At 57.5% G+C, this 16,380-nt stretch overlaps 3 protein-coding genes across 3 annotated transcripts in view; 1 reads left to right on the top strand and 2 right to left on the bottom strand.

The window, feature by feature from the left end:
* Positions 1 to 1,853: 1,853 nt before the first annotated feature.
* Positions 1,854 to 4,998, bottom strand: PHF13 (PHD finger protein 13). The gene is made up of 4 exons (XM_041476626.1): positions 4,793 to 4,998; positions 4,390 to 4,491; positions 2,879 to 3,431; positions 1,854 to 2,501 (listed from the first exon to the last, which is right to left on the bottom strand). The coding sequence occupies exons 1-4, from the start codon at positions 4,829 to 4,831 to the stop codon at positions 2,275 to 2,277; spliced, it is 921 nt and encodes a 306-aa protein (XP_041332560.1). The 5' UTR covers positions 4,832 to 4,998; the 3' UTR covers positions 1,854 to 2,274.
* On the top strand, positions 4,975 to 11,869 carry KLHL21 (kelch like family member 21). The gene is made up of 5 exons (XM_041476622.1): positions 4,975 to 5,088; positions 5,618 to 6,663; positions 7,883 to 8,288; positions 9,777 to 9,849; positions 10,184 to 11,869. The coding sequence occupies exons 2-5, from the start codon at positions 5,625 to 5,627 to the stop codon at positions 10,475 to 10,477; spliced, it is 1,812 nt and encodes a 603-aa protein (XP_041332556.1). The 5' UTR covers positions 4,975 to 5,088; positions 5,618 to 5,624; the 3' UTR covers positions 10,478 to 11,869.
* Positions 11,780 to 16,380, bottom strand: part of ZBTB48 (zinc finger and BTB domain containing 48) — a 4,990-nt gene continuing 389 nt past the window's right edge. The window contains exons 1-9 of the mRNA XM_041476632.1: positions 16,140 to 16,380; positions 15,344 to 15,455; positions 14,881 to 14,973; positions 14,479 to 14,565; positions 13,993 to 14,147; positions 13,694 to 13,830; positions 13,215 to 13,379; positions 12,999 to 13,087; positions 11,780 to 12,912 (exon numbers count right to left, since the gene is read on the bottom strand). The exon at positions 16,140 to 16,380 is cut by the window's right edge and continues 389 nt beyond it. Coding sequence (XP_041332566.1) covers positions 12,616 to 12,912; positions 12,999 to 13,087; positions 13,215 to 13,379; positions 13,694 to 13,830; positions 13,993 to 14,147; positions 14,479 to 14,565; positions 14,881 to 14,973; positions 15,344 to 15,455; positions 16,140 to 16,380 — 1,376 coding nt within the window. The 3' untranslated portion in view covers positions 11,780 to 12,615. The remainder of the gene's footprint in view (positions 12,913 to 12,998; positions 13,088 to 13,214; positions 13,380 to 13,693; positions 13,831 to 13,992; positions 14,148 to 14,478; positions 14,566 to 14,880; positions 14,974 to 15,343; positions 15,456 to 16,139) is intronic.

The following is a 16,380-nucleotide window of genomic DNA, read 5'->3' as shown; positions in this document are numbered from 1 at the left end:
CCTGAGTTTGGAATATAACAAACTCATTGTTCATTTGTCTCACATGTAAGAAAAAAACATGGTTCATTAGAAGTTTTAATGAAAAAATAAAGTTCTGAATTAAACTATAATTATACATGGCTGAAAGTGATGAACTAAAAGAATGGAGATGTTACTTTTTTATTTCTCTCTGCTGATATTGTAACGTGCTGGACACCATCCACTGGGATAAATCTGAAAAGGGGACAGAACAAGAGTCAGTCACATTGATTAGTGTTGAACCTCTGTGAAAAAGAGCCAGTTCACTTGACAGTGCACCATTTCTCCCATAAAAGCTTCAGGAACACAGTCCACAGAGGTCCAGTTGAACTGCAGACACACTGTAAATACAAGAGATACGAATTTCAGACCAGGTCCAACTCTTGTGCAGTTGTGGCCGGGATCTTCCAAAGCATTTCTGGGGAAATGGCAGCACTGGAGAACTTTGGTTATTCTTCTGGCTGCAAAGGACAGTCAGGCAGCCAGTGGGAGCGAGTCTTTGGCAAACTCCTTGGTGGTTCCACATAGCTTCTGAAGGCAGCACAGCACAGTCATGGTTGAGAAATTTCACAGAAGCTGGTTTTCTGAACCCAGTCAGCTGTTACAGCTTGGTGGAACGAGAATTTTATCAAGAACCAGGAGAGAACAGTTGCATGTTGTGCACTTCTGTCGCCCTGCCCCACACCTGGGTCCTGTGGTACTGGGCTGCTGGAGGCTTTGGCAGCCCTGGGGCCAATGTCTGAAGGAGGGCACTTGACCCTGTGTGCTAGCAAGACCCTCAGTCGTCACCAGGATGCATCTCCCGGTGAGCCAGTCCTCAGACAGGGCAGTGCTCCAACGCTGTGTGACTGCAGAACTCACGGGGTCATGTTCCTGCTGGCACAGCTGGTCTGGCTGCAGCTGCTGTGCCAGCCAGCGCTTCTCTGAGCCTCGTACTGGACAGAGCACACACTGTTCTTCAGGCATAACTTCAGAGAAACACCTCGAAGCATCAACCCGATCAGTGTGATCCATGTGGATCTGTCTGGTCCTCGAGGAGCAATGCCAGCATCTCCCTGGCCTTGTCTTTGAGCTCTGACTTCCCATTGTGGTCCTGAAGGAATCTCACATGGGCTAAGCCAGGAGGTCCTGTCTGCAGTGCTGGCCAGGGCCTCAATGCTCTCCTGTCCACTCCACACCAGACAGATCCTCATTGCACTTCATCCTGTAGCTGCACTGCCTGCATTTGATCTGTGTCGTTGCTACCAACAGAATAAAGATTCTGGCTTTTTGGTTACAGTCCAGTTCCAAAAATCAAACAGCAAAAACAAAAATCAACTCAGCTGTCACACTTGGATGGACATGATCAAATTCCAAACCAGACCTGCCAGGTTCTACATTTCCTTTGGCCCCTTTTACAGCCCATGTTTGAATTCTGGGCTGAGAAAAAGGAGAGTCATCTTCTTAAAACAGCACCATAGAGGTTAATGAAGGGACAGGAAATGGAGCAGTTTCCCCCCATACACACATTTGAGCTGTTCATGCAAATAAATCACAAAAAAACCACTGTAAGAAGAGACCTTCTAGGAAGGAATCTGATGCCACTGATCCCCCACACTCCCTGTCCAGGAAAACAGTTGCTCCTTCCTGCCAGGGCGCTGTCCCTTGGCACAAGAGGGAGCCCCAAGTCTCGTTTGCACTTGGATAATGCCAAATGACAGAACTCCCCTCTGCTCAGGCCCGTGGAAGCAGCAGCAGATCGCACAGAGGCCGGTAGCACTGAGGCTGACTCCTATGGAGTCTTAGGATATCTAAGATTGATCTATACGGACAAATGGGCAGGTATAATATCACACTGAATTTAAAACACAGGGCCATTTACTTTTCAGACTCTTCACACAGACTCCCTCCTCCTCCCCTCCCTCTTTGGGAGGAGGAGGAGTTTTCTAGCACAGAGAAGATTTGCAGTTTCCCAATGGGATGAGAAAACCTACTTGGCAAAGGTATAGTACATCACCCAGTCATCGTAACCAGACAAAACTCCACTGAGCTCAGAGAGCTCCGTCTGTCCCTCGAGAGTCTCTCGCCACAGTTCTGCCCAGTCGGCCGCTCCCAGCTCCGGCTGCCCGCGGCTCGGCGATTCCTCATTCCTGGGCCACAGGCCGGCTGGGCAGCCCTCCCGCCTGAGCAGCAGCAGTTCAGGGGAGCCCTCCCCGGCCTCCCGGCCGGCACGCACGGCTCGCCCACCCACACAGAGCACCAGCACGTGCCACCCCCCTAGTCCAGAAAGCGCCTGCGCGAGCCCGTCCGGGAGCGGTTCGAACGGCGAATGTCAAACTTGGAGTCCCGGCACTTCTGGCAGATGTAGATCTCTGGGACGTTCGATTTGCGGATTTTGGCGCAGGAGAGGTGGATCCAAGTGTGGCACTCGTTGCACTCGATCATGGGCCGCCCAGCGAAAGGCTTCATGCAGAAGCAAGTGACGAGGTCCCACGAGTCGTCATCTGCAAAGACAAATGTCAAAGATACGTTTTTAGGGGCTGATGCCTCTCACACCAGGAATTTTCTCTCCTTTCATGCTAAATTAACTACCTGGGTTTCAAAGACAGGCACTTTGCTGCTTTTTCCAGGTCTCTCTTGCACGGGAAGAGACTCTCAGCAGTACACAGGAGGCCGTAATCGAGGAGATGCTGCTTCTATAAAGTTGCAGCTTTTCACTCAAGTTTATTGCACAAAAGAGCCAACCCCCCTCCCTTCCCCCCGAAAACCCAACTGCTCCTGAATTCCACCCAGGCAGTGCTCCTCAGCATTATCCTCAGGCTACAAGTAAAGCACCACAACATCCACCTGGCTAATCCTCTTGGACAGCCAGGCCACCTACCTGAATCCACCATGATGTCCTCGTCATCACCAGTGCCATCCTCATCCCGAAAGACCACCTGCTTGCCCTGCCGGATGACCGTTCGTTTGCCCACGCTCTGGATCTCCACCGTCTGCTCAGCCGTCACAGCAGGGTAGGAGACGCTGGACGGGGTGTCAGAGTCCCACACCGAGCAGTGCTCAGTCACAGACTGAGGGTCGCCCTCTGACGAGGGGCTCATCGGCGTCTCTGTGTAAGAGTCCTCTGCCTCCAGGTCCAGCAGCTTCTCCTCATAGTCCTCCTCTGCAGACACCTCTGTTTCCCTCCTTTTCAGCTTTTTCTTCTTCCTGATCTTATCGATTTGCTTTCTCTCTGGCAGGAAGTTGCTGGCCTTTGCCCGCTGGAACAGGGAACCATACGGTTTTGCTCGCTTAAGCTGACTAAAGTTCTTTCTGTTCTTGGTGGGCAGGGAGACAGAGGAGGGGGTGTCATTGAAGCGGGGATCCCAGCTATCGCTGTCAATCGTGCCTCCAGTACTGTTGGGAGGGCTGGGGCTGTTCCTCAGCGGCGTCTCCTGGAACACGTTCAGGAAGCAGGCAACAGTTTGACATGGAGCAGACTCACAAGTAGCGCAAGGTGGTGTTCCCTGTCCCCCAGAGCACTTTGACCCATCCCTGAGATGCTGTGCCCTGTCCCCTAGAGTGGTGTCCCCTATCCCCACAGGCACTGTTACCTGTCCCCAAGGGCTGAGCCCTTCCCTCTGGATACTGTCCCCTGTCATAGGGACAGTACCAGGGGTGCTGAGCCCTGTCCCAGAGGTACTATGCCTTGCTCCCCAAGCCACTGTGGCCTGTCCCCCAGAGGAGCTGAGCCCTGTCCCCGAAGCACTGTGCCTTGTCCCCAGGGCATTCTGATCCATCCCTGAGATGCTGTGCCCTGTCCCCTAGAGTGGTGTCCCCTGTCCCCCAGAGCACTCTGACTCATCCCCGAGATGCTGTGCTCTGTCCTCTAAAGTAGTGCCCCCTGTCCCCACAGGCACTGTCCCCTGAAGCACTGTGTCCTGTCCCCAAGGGCTGAGCCCTTTCCTCTGGGTACTGTCCACTGTCAGAGACAGTACCAAGGGTGCTGAGCCCTGTCCCAGAGGTACTATGCCTTGCCCCCCAAGCCACTGTGGCCTGTCCCCCGGGGAGCTGATCCCTGTCCCCAAAGCACTGTGCCTTGTCCCCCAGAGTGCCATGCCCTACCCCGAGCCGCTGCCGCTCCCGCTTTCCCTACCCGCCACCCCGGGTTTCTCCGGCCGCAGCTCCGGGGCCCGGGGAGCAGCAGGAGCGATGCCGGATCCGACGTTTTTCACCCCGCCCACGCCGGGCACCACCCGCCCCGTCCCCAGAGCCTCCAGCCGCCGCGGTTCCCCTTTTGTTCAGGCCCGCCGCGGGGCCGTGACCGCTGGAGCGGCCGGTCTGACAGACCGGCCCGGTGCCCCCGGCACCCCCAGCCCGGTGCCCCCCCCCGTGCCCCCCGGTGGAACTCACCTCCTGGGGGTACGGGATGTAGCCGGCGTAGGCCAAGACGAAGGTGCAGAACTTATTGAAGTCCTCCACGGTGCGGTGCCGCCGGGAGCCGGGGGAGAAGTCCTGCGGGGGGCGGGGGTGAGCGGCGGCACATCGCCCCCCGGCGTCGGTACCGGGCCCCAGACAGCCCCCCCGCGGAGGGCACGGCGGGGCGGCGCCGCCGCCATTCCTCGCCCCGGCGGCACAAGATGGCCCCGGCCCCGGCCCCCCGCCCCGCGGCGGGGAACGGGCAGCGGGCACCGGCAGCCGGACAGGACAGGGCCGGGCCGGGCCGGGCTGGGCAGCGGGACACGCACCCCCTCCTCTTCTGTTCCCTCCCCGCTTCTCCCTTCCCTTCCTTTTTCCCCCCGGGACTCCAGCTCACCTCCGGGGCAAACGGCGAAGCGCAGGAGTCGGAGTCCATGTCCCGGCGCGGGCGCGGGCGGGTCCGGGGTGGCGGCGGCGGCAGCCGGGCAGTGCCGACACCGCGAGCCGCTCGGTGCCGGCGGGAGGCGGCGAAGGGGCGGCCGCCCGCGCGGGGCCGCCGGGAGCCGTAGTCCGGGCGTGCGCAGTGCCGGGCGCGGGGCGCGCTGGGAGCGGCGGAGGGGCGGGGGCGGTGCCGGTGCCGGGAGCGGTGAACGGAGCGGGAACGGAGCGCGGAGCAGAGCGGAGAGTGGATCGGTGAGTGGGGTCCAGGAGTGGCTCTAATCGGGTGATTGTGGGCCCGGGCGGAAGGGGCCGGCCCTGGGCTCACCGCGGGGCCTGGCTGGTGGCGGTGGCAGGACGGGCAGGGCGCCGAAGCGTCTACCGCGAGCTGGACCCTCAGCCCCGAGGCGGACCCTCCGTCCGCGCTAACGGCGGTACCCGGGCCGGACTCGGAGCGGAGCTCCCTCAGCTCTGTCTGCGCTCGGGGCGGTCCTGCGTTCCCCCGGTACCATGGGGCGGCTCCTTGTGAGCGCCAGCCCAGGGCCAAGGGCGCGGGGCTGGGCGCGGTAGCTGCGGGGCCCTGGGACCGGCCTGAGCGCGGCCGCGCTGCCAGCGCCGCCGCCTTACGCAACGGCCGCTCTCGGGGGATCCCAGCCGGGACGGGCTCCCCGAGCCCACCCGCCGCCTCCTTGCCTGATCTCCACCTCCCATTCCCGCCCCGAGAATCGCTTGGGGGTCGGCCCAGCGGCTCCGCGCAGGGCGTGATCCAGGTGCTCTCCCGCAGGCACGGCATGGCGACAGGCACCGGCGGGACGGCAGCGGGAGCCTCAACCACGGCGGCGGCGACGGGAGAACCGGCACACGCCGTGTCGCTGCTGCGGGGTCTGAGCGCGCTGCGGGCCGAGCGGAGCCTGCTGGACGTGACGGTAGTGGCCGGCGGGCGAGAGTTCGGGGCTCACCGCGCCGTTCTGGCCGCAGCCTCGGGATATTTCCGCGCCATGTTCGGCGGGGCCCTGCGCGAGTCGCGGGCCGAGCGTGTGCGGCTGCACGGCGTCGAGCCCGAGTGCCTGGGGCGGCTGCTCGACTTCGCCTACACCGGCCGCGTGGGGCGGCTGGGCCCCGACATCGCCGAGCGCCTGCTGCGCGCCGCCGACCTGCTGCAGTTCCCCGCTGTCAAGGAGGCCTGCGGTGCCTGGCTGGCGCGGCAGCTGGAGCCCGCCAACGCCCTGGACATGCAGGACTTCGCGGAGGCCTTTGCCTGCCCGGAGCTGGCAGCTGCCGCCCACCGCTTCGTGCTGCGGCACGTAGGCGAGCTGGGCGCCCAGCTGGAGCGGCTGCCGCTGCCGCGCCTCCTCTCCTACCTGCGGGACGATGGGCTCTGCATCCCCAAGGAGGAGGCTGCCTTTCAGCTGGCCCTGCGCTGGGTGCGCGCTGATCCCGCCACCCGTGCCCCGCTGCTGCCACAGCTCCTGGCCCACGTCCGCCTGCCCTTTGTGCGCCGCTTCTACCTGCTGGCTCACGTGGAGAGCGAGCCGCTGGTGGCCCGCTGCCCTCCCTGCCTGCGCCTTCTGCGTGAGGCTCGCGACTTCCAGGCTGCCCGCCTCGACCGCCACGACCGGGGGCCCTGTGCCCGCATGCGCCCCCGGCCCTCCACTGGCCTCGCCGAGATCCTTGTCCTCGTTGGTGGCTGTGACCGTGACTGTGATGAGCTTGTCACCGTCGACTGCTACAACCCACGCACTGGCCACTGGCGCTACCTGGCTGAGTTCCCCGAGCACCTGGGAGGGGGCTACAGTGTCGCTGCACTGGGCAACGACATCTATGTCACTGGTAAGGCATCCAGGGAATGAGGGGAAGCACCAGGGTGGAGGGTTCTGTTGAAAATATGTAGGTTGTAGCAGCGACACTTGGCTTTTCCTGGGTGGAAGAGAGTTTAGGACTTGGCTTGGGTGTCTGCAGCCTGCCAGCAGGCATGGAGACTCCTGGAGTCGGTGCTGGATTTAGCAGCTGGTCTCAGTCCAGGAGCTATTTTGTCATGACTAATGCTGTTGAGCATGCTGGCAGAAGTCACAGATCTTGTAGTTAGAACTTCTTAACCGTCACTGAGGACAGGGGTGATGTAAGAAGGTTTTGAGTTTCTCTCTTTGAAGAAGGTGTTCAGGTTCAGAGCCCCCTGAATCACATGCTTGAGGCTGAGGCTTGTCAGAAAGCCCTGGGTTCCTTCGCCAGCCCCTGTGAGTCACAGTACCTTCCCCTGCACAAGTCATGCCTCCTTGCTGGGGCTACAATTACTTCTGTCAAGGTGACACCAATATGTAAATTTGGCTGTTAAGCTGTATGCAGATCTTTCCTTTGAACTACATCTCTGTGACAGCTGTAACAAACTGAGGCCCAGCACACCGAGTGCTGTGGAACAGCGTGCCCTCAGTGTGCAGGACACACTGGCAGAGCTTTGAAGAGCAAGTCTTAATGCAGGTGAACAGAAAACTGTGTGTTCTCTAGTCACAAGCAGAAAACAAGGACCTGCTTCAAGGACAGGGCTGTAAAAATGACAGGCTACCCACATGGATGCAGCATGTTTTTACAGAAACCTTTACATCCTGTGGGAGCTTCCTGGAGTGATCCCAGGCAGGTCTCCGCTGGGAGCTGTGTGCAGGCTGCTGCTGGGGATTTTGGGTTGGTGTGGTCTGTGTCAGTGTGACAAAGGCAAGGCTAGGAGGTTCCCAAGCTGCCAGCAGCACCACTGCCTTGGCAGCTTCTGGGTAGTGATAGAGGGGGTGCTGTAAAATGGGGGCTGTAGAAGTGTTAGAGGACAGAGGTGGGTGGATGTTAGAGGACAGAGGTAGTGAAACATGGAAGACTCATTCTGAGTCACAGCTGGATGTGGACTAGGAACGACATGGGAGAAATCCTCTCTGGCTTGCTGGGAATGAAACAGTGCAAAACTTCCTTTAAAATCCTTGTGGCACACGTGCCAAGCCAAGCGCTCTGCTCTATCACCCTTCCCTTGGTGAAGCCAGGCTCCTGACATTGTCATGCTGTGCCACAGGGGGCTCGGACGGGTCCAGGCTGTACGACTGTGTCTGGAGGTACAATTCCAGCGTGAACGAGTGGACAGAGGTGTCGCCCATGCTGAAAGCCAGGGAATACCACAGCTCCACGGTCCTGGACGGGCTGCTCTACGTGGTTGCCTCTGACAGCACGGAGCGCTATGACCACACCCTGGACAGCTGGGAGGCCCTGCAGCCCATGCTGTATCCCATGGACAACTGCTCCACCACCTCGTGCCGTGGGAAACTCTTTGCCATCGGCTCCCTGGCTGGCAAAGAGTCCATGGTCATGCAGTGCTATGACCCTGACAGTGATCTCTGGTCCCTTGTCAACTGCGGCCACCTGCCCCCCTGGTCCTTTGCCCCGAAGACTGTCACGCTCAACGGTCTCATGTACTTCATACGGTGAGTAGTGGGAGCAATCACTTCCCTCCCTCCCCATGTCCCCATGAGGAGAGCCCACAGCTTCCCTGGGAAGGTGGATTTTGCAGGTGTTGGACGGAGGGCACTGGGTTGGGACAGCACAGCAGTGCTTCCCCTGATGGTGCAGGGAGGGCTGTAACACCTCTTTCCTTGTGTTGGTGGGTCTCAAAGAGCTGCCCATAAACTTGTGTGAAAATGTCTGAGTGTAACCCAGGGCTGGGGAACAGACACGTGTAAATCCATCTGAAGTCAGCAGCGCTGCTTGGAAATTGGCTTCTCGGTTTCTTCGGCTCCTGGTTCAGCCCCCCTCGTTGCTATAAATAAGCACATAAGCTCCAAGAAAACGTTAAACTCTAGTGCAGGAGAGGACGTCTTCCGTCTCAGCAGAGATAAGAGGGCTGAAGATGAAGTGATTGGTCACTATTTTTAAGCACCTTTCCAAATTGGGACTTAATTACCCATCTGAAGCTGTCCTGGTGGCGCAAATACTTCAGTTATCCGCTTAATTAAAAATAAACGGGAAGGCATGCTAGGGCTGGAGCATTTCATCTCCCTGTGTTGACTCTGAGCAAACAGAGACTTCTGTGATGGCCCCCAGGCACTTCTCTTTTTTTAATCTCCTCTTGGCTTTGCATAAAGTAGCAACTTTGGCCCAAGACTTTTTATTTGATCCTTTCGGGTCCAGCCAAGTGTCTTGCTGGCGGCTGTTCTGGTCAGCTGGTTTCAGTCTGTCCTGCCAGGGTGTTGCAGCTGCTCAGCTCCTTGTCACAATCTGATTCTATAGAATTTCCTTTTTCTTGCCCATTTTAAAACACTGATGATTGACACTTCAGAATTTTCAGATCACTTTGCATCTGCAAGAGCCAGTGAGGAGATGATCGGGGTTAGGTGTTCTTCCCTCATGTCATGTGCTGCGTGCGCGTGGGCTGCTACTCCATGTAGAGCTGTGGGATAATCTTTGGAGGACAGAGGAGTAGATTGCAAGTAAAAGTAGCAAATTGGTTTAATAGCTCAGGCTAAAGGCTCTGAGTGATGGTCCTTCGTGCTGGAACTAGTAAATAAAGCACAGGAGTAAGGTTCAGGTGCTCTCTGCAGCTGCCCCAGAGTTGACCCAAAGTGGGGAGAGGAGCCCCTGGTCTGGCTGCTGGCCCTGCCTGGAGCTGCCTTGCAGCATCTTGATCCCATCTGTACCAGGACTGTCTTGGAAGGACTGACAGCTCCTCTCCAGCTGCCCTGACCTTGTCCTCCACGCATTCTTGTGTCAGCAGCGCGTGTCTCTGAGTCGCAAACGTCCCTCACCTGTCACTGTCGCCCTCCTGTCTGCCGAGCAGGGTGGGTAAGAGAAGCCCTGGGGGATTATGTTGCCTCCCCAGCTCTTCTCTCCCCCTGCCCATCTAAATTTGGCTTTGATGAAGAACCCAAGCAACGTTTCTAGAATGCAGAAGAGTAATTTTGTGTTCTCTTCCCCAGAGATGACTCGGCTGAAGTGGATGTTTACAATCCATCAAAGAACGAATGGGATAAAATCCCTGCTATGCTTCAGGTAGGACATTTTTCCACTTCCAGGATGTCTTAAATGTTATAAATTAGTTTCATTTACCTTTGGAAAACCAAGAGCTTTTTAGAATCAGAACCCCTTGCATGTGGAGCTGGCTTAAGTGTGTCGGAGTCACTGGGAAGACCATCCTAGATGTGGTGGCATGTCTGGGTGTGCAGCTCAGCACGTGAGATCTGTGAGCAGCACTGGTTCAGAGCCCAACCTGCAGCTGGCAGTCATGAAGCTCCCTCCAAGGAACAGCTCCCAGATCCCACTGATCCCCTCGCTGGATCCGGCAAGCACCCCCTGGTCACAGTGTGTATTTATTGTTACGTTGCAGGTTCATGTTGGGGGGAGCGTGGCTGTGCTCGGTGGGAAGCTCTATGTCTCGGGAGGCTACGATAACTTGTTTGAGCTCTCGGACGTCCTGGAAGCCTACGACCCCGAGACACGAACGTGGAGTATCGTGGGCCAGCTCCCTGAGCCCATCTTCTGGCACAGCAGCGTCAGCATATTCCGGCAGTTCATGCCAGAAACCACACAGGAGGACGACAGCATCACGCTGGACAACACCATCAGCTTGAGCAGGCAGAACCAAAACCTTCACAACCAGAACCTCAATGAGCTGCCTTAGCACAGGAAGCGGCTTGACAGAGTCCCTCATCTGGAACCTGGGCTGCTTTAAGGCTGAGGCAAACCAGTGCTTGGAAACAAAACCATGCTGTTCACAGAGGGAGCAAGAACTCTGGCTGTTGGATGTGATGCTGTGGGCCTGCGGGCAGCGAGGCCTCCACTGCTTCCCTCAGCCCTTCAGGGTGGGAGACGGCGCCGCGCTGCCCACAGGGACCCGAGAGCTGATCCTGGGGAAAGCACTCGTGGTGAACCACGCCACAGCACCGCTGCTTACGGCTTGTGACACCTTTCACTGGGAGCTCCTTCACCCTCTAACGCTTCATTTACCACCAAACTCCTTCCTTCATTTTCTGTCTTGGGAGGGGTCTGTCTGGTAGGGCAGTGATCTGGACACCCCCCCGTATTCTGTGCCTCAGAGGAAGATAGGCTTCCTGTGCACGTGTTGGATTGAAAGGTAGTTATTTTAGGGGTTTTTTTCTTCTTTTTATTTGGGGTTTGCAGTTTTATTTTGGCCTGTGTAAGATTTGCCTTTATACTTGCCCAAGTGCCCTGGCCAGGTGGGCTCTGTTAATCTACCTTTGCTGAAGAGCAGCTGCGTGCAGTTTACTTGTGGAATGTTTTTGGAAGAAAGCAAATGGCTGAACCTGAAGCATGGCTCCCTGAGTGCAAGTGCTGCACCTTCTGGAGAACCCTGAAGTGTGGCAGAAGCTAAGGTGTGGCTGGATGCATTTGCTTTTTTGGTCTTTAAATTTTACCTAATAGAGGAAAAACTTGCATTTAAACTGAACTCAGAGATGGAAACCCCGTGTACTCGATCTCTCTCCTCCAGGCTTGCCCCTGGATTGGGGAGCATCCGAGCCTCACTTCCACAGCATCAGCATCTTCACAGCTTTACAGAAACGTGTTTTGCCCCAGTGCTGTCTGATGCTGCTGCACCCCTCAGCCACGGGGAGCCTGGAACACTGACAGTGCCTTGAGAGCGCCGCGTGCCAGCGGGGAACGCGCAGGGCCCGGCGCGGCTGCCCCTTGGTGTCAAACCCGTGGACAGAGTAGGGGACGCAGGGGCCCACAGTTCGGGGCAGCTGCTGCTTTTTTTGGGAGCAATGGCCAATTCCCGACGGCGCCGCGGCTCGAGGCATTTCTGCTGAGCTATAAATAACGCGCCGCGGCGCACGCGGCCGTGCTCGCTGCTGGACCCCCCGTCCCACCCGCTGAGCAGCTACAGATCTGTATTTATTTTTTGTAGAATTCATTGTGTTGAATCCTCAAGTACAGTTGAACTCCATCCTTTGAAACAAAGGCATTTTACATTTGCAGATAATGTATTTTTATTCTCATAGTTTGTTTTTAAATTTACTTGCAGCAGTCAAGTTAAATAAAACTTGTTACACAATTCTGTTCTCTGTGAGGGGAAGGTACCTGGAATGAGATTTTACTGGGAGTTTCTCATTCCAGATATGCTTAAATTGGAGCCTCTCTGCCTCCTTGGTGAGTAGAGGGAGAAAGGGGAGAGAGTACGTCTGCAATTCTGGGGTACACACAGAGATCTCTCCCCACCCTGGCACCACTCAGGCCGTGGTTCTCACTCTCCCAGCAACCCTGGATTGGGTTATTTGGAACAGAGTATGTCCCCACAGGTGAGCACAGGAGCGCAGGCACTTTGTAGCTGCTGGAGTGAGCAGACATGGGTTATGCCTTTAATGGGACAAGGAAAGAGCAACTGACAAAAGCTTAACAAAATAAAGGAGAAATAAGGCACCAGTTAAACAGAGGAGTTAAGGAATGGGCAGAGTCGCTCTCTGTGGGGGAAGCTGAGCTTTAATCACAGGCAGGGTGAGAGGGCTGGAGGAAAGGGGAAGGCAGCACCAGCTCCTCAGGCATCAGAAAATGAGTCACAGTATGACACAGGGAGGTCGGTCCATCCCACTGCACACCACGCAGGGACACTGGAGTGACTGTTCTGAGACATTTCTTCATTTGACACTCCACCAAAACATCATGGTGACTTTCTTTCCCTGCAGCCTGGGATTGGAGATTAGCAGAAAAGGAGGGGAGGAGGCTCAAAAGAACAAGTGTGGCAGAAAAGTGGCTCAGCTTAATGCTTTAGTGTGTTTCAGTGGAAGGGGATGGGTGGCCACACTACGTCTCACAGTCTTCAGGAATCGTCGTAGTTATAATCAGCGATTGCTCAATCACATCTGCAGGGGAGAAGTTCTCGTTTGAGCAGAGTTTCTGTGCAGGGACCTCCTCAGGCAGTGGCGCACGGGCCAGCGACTCCACGATCACCTCGGCTGAGCCCACCTCCAGCTCTGGCGGCGGCTGCAGCACCACCGTCACATCCTTCTCATCCTCGATGATCAGGTTCCGCAGCTTCCGCTGTCGAGGGTTGTAGTTCTCCACTCGGTCGTGGATCTCCATGTGGCGCCTCAAGTGAGCCTGCAAAGGAAGGGGAATGTGGAGAGACCCAGTGAGGGCTGGCTCCCCAGTGCAGCAGGGGGTCCTGGAGCAGGGGAAGGCCTCACCTGCCGTGTGAATTTGTAGCCACACTCAATGCACTCAAACTTCCTCACTCCCTTGTGCCTGCGAACATGGACACGCAGCTGTTCTATCGCTGGGAAGGGAAATGAGAGCCTGTTGGCAGCAGCTCCATGTCATACCATCTCACAGCAATGCCAACCCACCCATGGGAAGGAGGCAGCTGCTGCAGAGCCCCACGAGAGCTGGAGCCCCCACGTTACCTTTGAATGTCTTCCCACAGATGTGGCAGAAGTGAGGCCGCCCCTCCTGGTGCCGGCTGGCGACGTGCCTCAGCAGTGGCCCCTTCTCCGTGAAACGCTGCTCACAAAACTCGCAGCTGAACGGCCGCTCGCCGGTGTGCGTCCGGTTGTGCTTGTCCAGACTCGCTGCCGTTAAGAGGGGCAGACACGGAGGGTGGCTGGTCAGAAGTACAGCCCATGCACCCCCATCCCAGGGGCTGTCAGGCTGGGCCAGGCTGGCCAGGAAGGCAAAAGCAACACGAGGAGCTGCCTGCTCCTGCTAAGGGTCATGAGCAACACCAGCTTGTCCCCGTTCTGTGCCATGAGAGCAGAGTAGGTGACAGGAACATGCTTTTCTTGGTATCAGCCTGCACTCACAAGAGCATGGCTTTGCTCCTGGGGAAGCTGCTTTCTGGAGGTCCTGGATGCTGGAGCCCTAACCCTGCCACAGCCAGGGGTACCTTGTGTCCGGAAGGTCTTGCCGCAGAGATGGCACTGGAAGGGCTTCTCGCCAGTGTGTGTGCGCAGGTGCATGTTGAGGTTGGCTTTCTGCGTGAAGGCGTGGTGGCAGAACTCACACACGTAGGGCCGCTCGTTCCTGTGGGCAGAGAAACGTCACCATCACCTCTGCCAGCTTCAGCCCCTTGGGTCTCAGCCCAGCACTTCTGTGAGGAGGGTGACTTTCAGCCAACCCCCAGGCCTGTGGGGCAGGGACTGCAGCCAGGAGAGCTAATAAGAGAGGACAAGGGTGACATTGTACCTGTGCTTGGCCTTGATGTGCATCTGGAGGCCGTTGCGGCTCGAGGCCCTGTGCCCGCACTCCTCGCACACAAACAGCTTCTCTCCGCGGTGCTTGAAGGCCTCGTGTAGGCGCAGCTCTGTCCGGGACAGAAAGCACTTGGAGCAGGTTGAGCACTGCAAGGCCACAGGAGAGGAGGGTGTTAGGGTTGGGGTACACCCACCCCAGACCCGCTCACACCTGGCCTTTCCCCAGCTGCTCCAGGGACCTCCCTGCAGAAGCCAAGGCAGCGCCACCAGCTCAGAGACACCCACTAAGATGGGACAGCCCAACAGAGATGAAGTGCTGGTCAGTGCTTGGATCTGTGGGCTGCTCCTGTACCCAATAGAGCCCATTTCCAGTAGCTCTGTGCCCCACCCCTCACTGAAAGAGCCAATCATAATGTGCCATTCCTTAGGCCAGGTCCACACTCAATATCACACCCTCCCCAAAACCCCTGGTCCCTACCGCATGGGGCTTGGGTGCACCATGAAGCTTTATCATGTGGCTCTGCAGGTCCTTCTTCTGCATGAACTGCTGTGAGCACGAGGAGCACTGCAAGACAGGAGAATGGGGTCACATTCCAGCTGCCCCCAAAGTGTGGTTTCAGAGCAAGGAGAGGACTGACAGGGGAGTAGAACACAAATTCCTGGTACAGCCATGGGAAGCCTTTGGCTGTGGTGCCTCCCTGGATCACACTTTGGTTCAGAGACAGAAAACAACCCTCAGTGGGATGTCATGGACCAGAAAAGGGAACTGTTGCGCTCAGCTCTTGATGGGCTGGGCTGCCCTAGAAGGGAAAGGTTCGCCCCTGCTCCGTGCCAGTGTCCAGCAGCATCCATAGGGATGTCGGATGCAGGCCTTGCTGACCTTGTATGGCATCTCTCCAGTGTGTGACACCATGTGCAGCCGCAGCTCCATCCGCCGCTTGAACACCTCCGGGCAGGCCGAGCACGTGAATACCTGTGAGAGACGGGGTGACATTGGCTTCCACAGCACCCAGAGCCTGACCTGGAGCCCACAGCTCAGCCTCCTGCCCAGCACATGGCACTGGCACCCAGCTACAGCATTCAGCCCGCACCCACAGGAGCTGAATCGTGTACAGTACAGTCCTGGTGTGCTGAAATACAAGTGAGGGCTGTGTTGTGTATCAGGCGTGAGTCCCAGCCGCAGGGGCCCTGGCTGTGGGGGTCCCAGCCATGGAACGTGCCACACCGTGCTGGCAGGGGTCTGTTTGGAACTGAGCGTGGGCTGGGACTGGGAAAAGGCTCCAATTCCCCTGCTGCCACATGGCAGCCACACTCCAGCCCAGCAGGGCAGCTCCTGGGCGTACCTGTTCCGATCGGTTCATGCAGTTCCTGGCTTCGTGTTCCAGGAGATTCTCTTTTCTAAAGTAACATTTGCCACACTTGGAACACTCAAATGGCTTCTCTCCAGTGTGTTTCCTTGGGGTATGCAAATACAGAATCCCATCACTGCCTGTCAACAGCATCTGCACAAACAGGCCTAGGAGGTCACAGGGAAGGGTGAGGTGGGTACTTCCCCCCACCCCCGCAGTGATACTATTCACAGCTGCCCTAAAGCTGCTTTTATGCCACTTTTGAGTCCCCTCAACAGCACAGCTGTCAGTGCCCACTGCACTCCACAGAACACCATTTCTGCAGGGCCAAGATTCTTCCCCAACACAAGCGAAGCAAAGCTTGAGCTCTCACTGCAGGGCCATGCCCTGCACTCGGTGATCCGCCCTGGAGTTCCTCACACAGCCCAGCCATGTGTCCCCAGCAACCCCAGAAACTGCCCCCCAGCCCGGGGCACTCTCAAAGCCCAGAAGGATTTGCCAATGCCCACCTGCAGCTAGCAGCTAGCGCAGCCCCTAAGGAGCCCACCACATGGCCCTCCTGAGCCACAGGAAGGACACTCACTGCAGCTCTGGGACATCTTTCACTGACATACAACTCTCCCACAGGCCAGAGCACCCCTAGGGGCAGAGGAGACCGTCCATGACCAGCCTGGGGATGCCGAGGTGCTGGGACTAGCTGGCAGAAAGGAGGCCGCCCTTTCCCCCCACCCCGGGAAGGGGCCGAGCCGTGGGGCGGCGCGCACGGGGAAGGAGAAGCCGGAGCGTTTACCTGTTGTGCACTTTAAGGTAATATTTGCTGAGGAAGGTTTTATGACATGTGGGGCACTCGACCGGCACCGCTGTACCTTTTCTGCTCCCCGGCGCCTTTCCCGGAGCGGGGGGGCTCTTTTTGCTCCGCAGCACTTTTTTCTCGGGAAGGGGCTCGGCGTCGCCGTCCCCCCGCCCGCCGCCACCCACCGCCGCCTCCTCCGGGGCTGAGGGGGAGCCCTGCGAGGGAACAGCGGCGTCAC

This window comes from Pyrgilauda ruficollis, unplaced genomic scaffold (assembly GCF_017590135.1).
Source record: "Pyrgilauda ruficollis isolate IOZ18807 unplaced genomic scaffold, ASM1759013v1 scaffold39, whole genome shotgun sequence".
Classification (NCBI taxonomy): Eukaryota; Metazoa; Chordata; class Aves; order Passeriformes; family Passeridae; genus Pyrgilauda; species Pyrgilauda ruficollis.
This window is presented reverse-complemented; position numbering and strand designations above follow the sequence as displayed.

Coding starts and splice junctions, on each gene's coding strand:
- PHF13 (XM_041476626.1), bottom strand. CDS start 4,831: ATGGACTCCGACTCCTGCGCTTCGCCGTTTGCCCCGGAG. Junction 4,492..4,792: donor CTTCGCCGTTTGCCCCGGAG/GTGAGCTGGAGT, acceptor CGCCCCCCGCAG/GACTTCTCCCCCGGCTCCCG. Junction 2,502..2,878: donor GGACATCATGGTGGATTCAG/GTAGGTGGCCTG, acceptor TTGTCTTTGCAG/ATGACGACTCGTGGGACCTC.
- KLHL21 (XM_041476622.1), top strand. CDS start 5,625: ATGGCGACAGGCACCGGCGGGACGGCAGCGGGAGCCTCAACCACGGCG. Junction 8,289..9,776: donor GGTCTCATGTACTTCATACG/GTGAGTAGTGGG, acceptor TCTCTTCCCCAG/AGATGACTCGGCTGAAGTGG. Junction 9,850..10,183: donor AAATCCCTGCTATGCTTCAG/GTAGGACATTTT, acceptor GTTACGTTGCAG/GTTCATGTTGGGGGGAGCGT.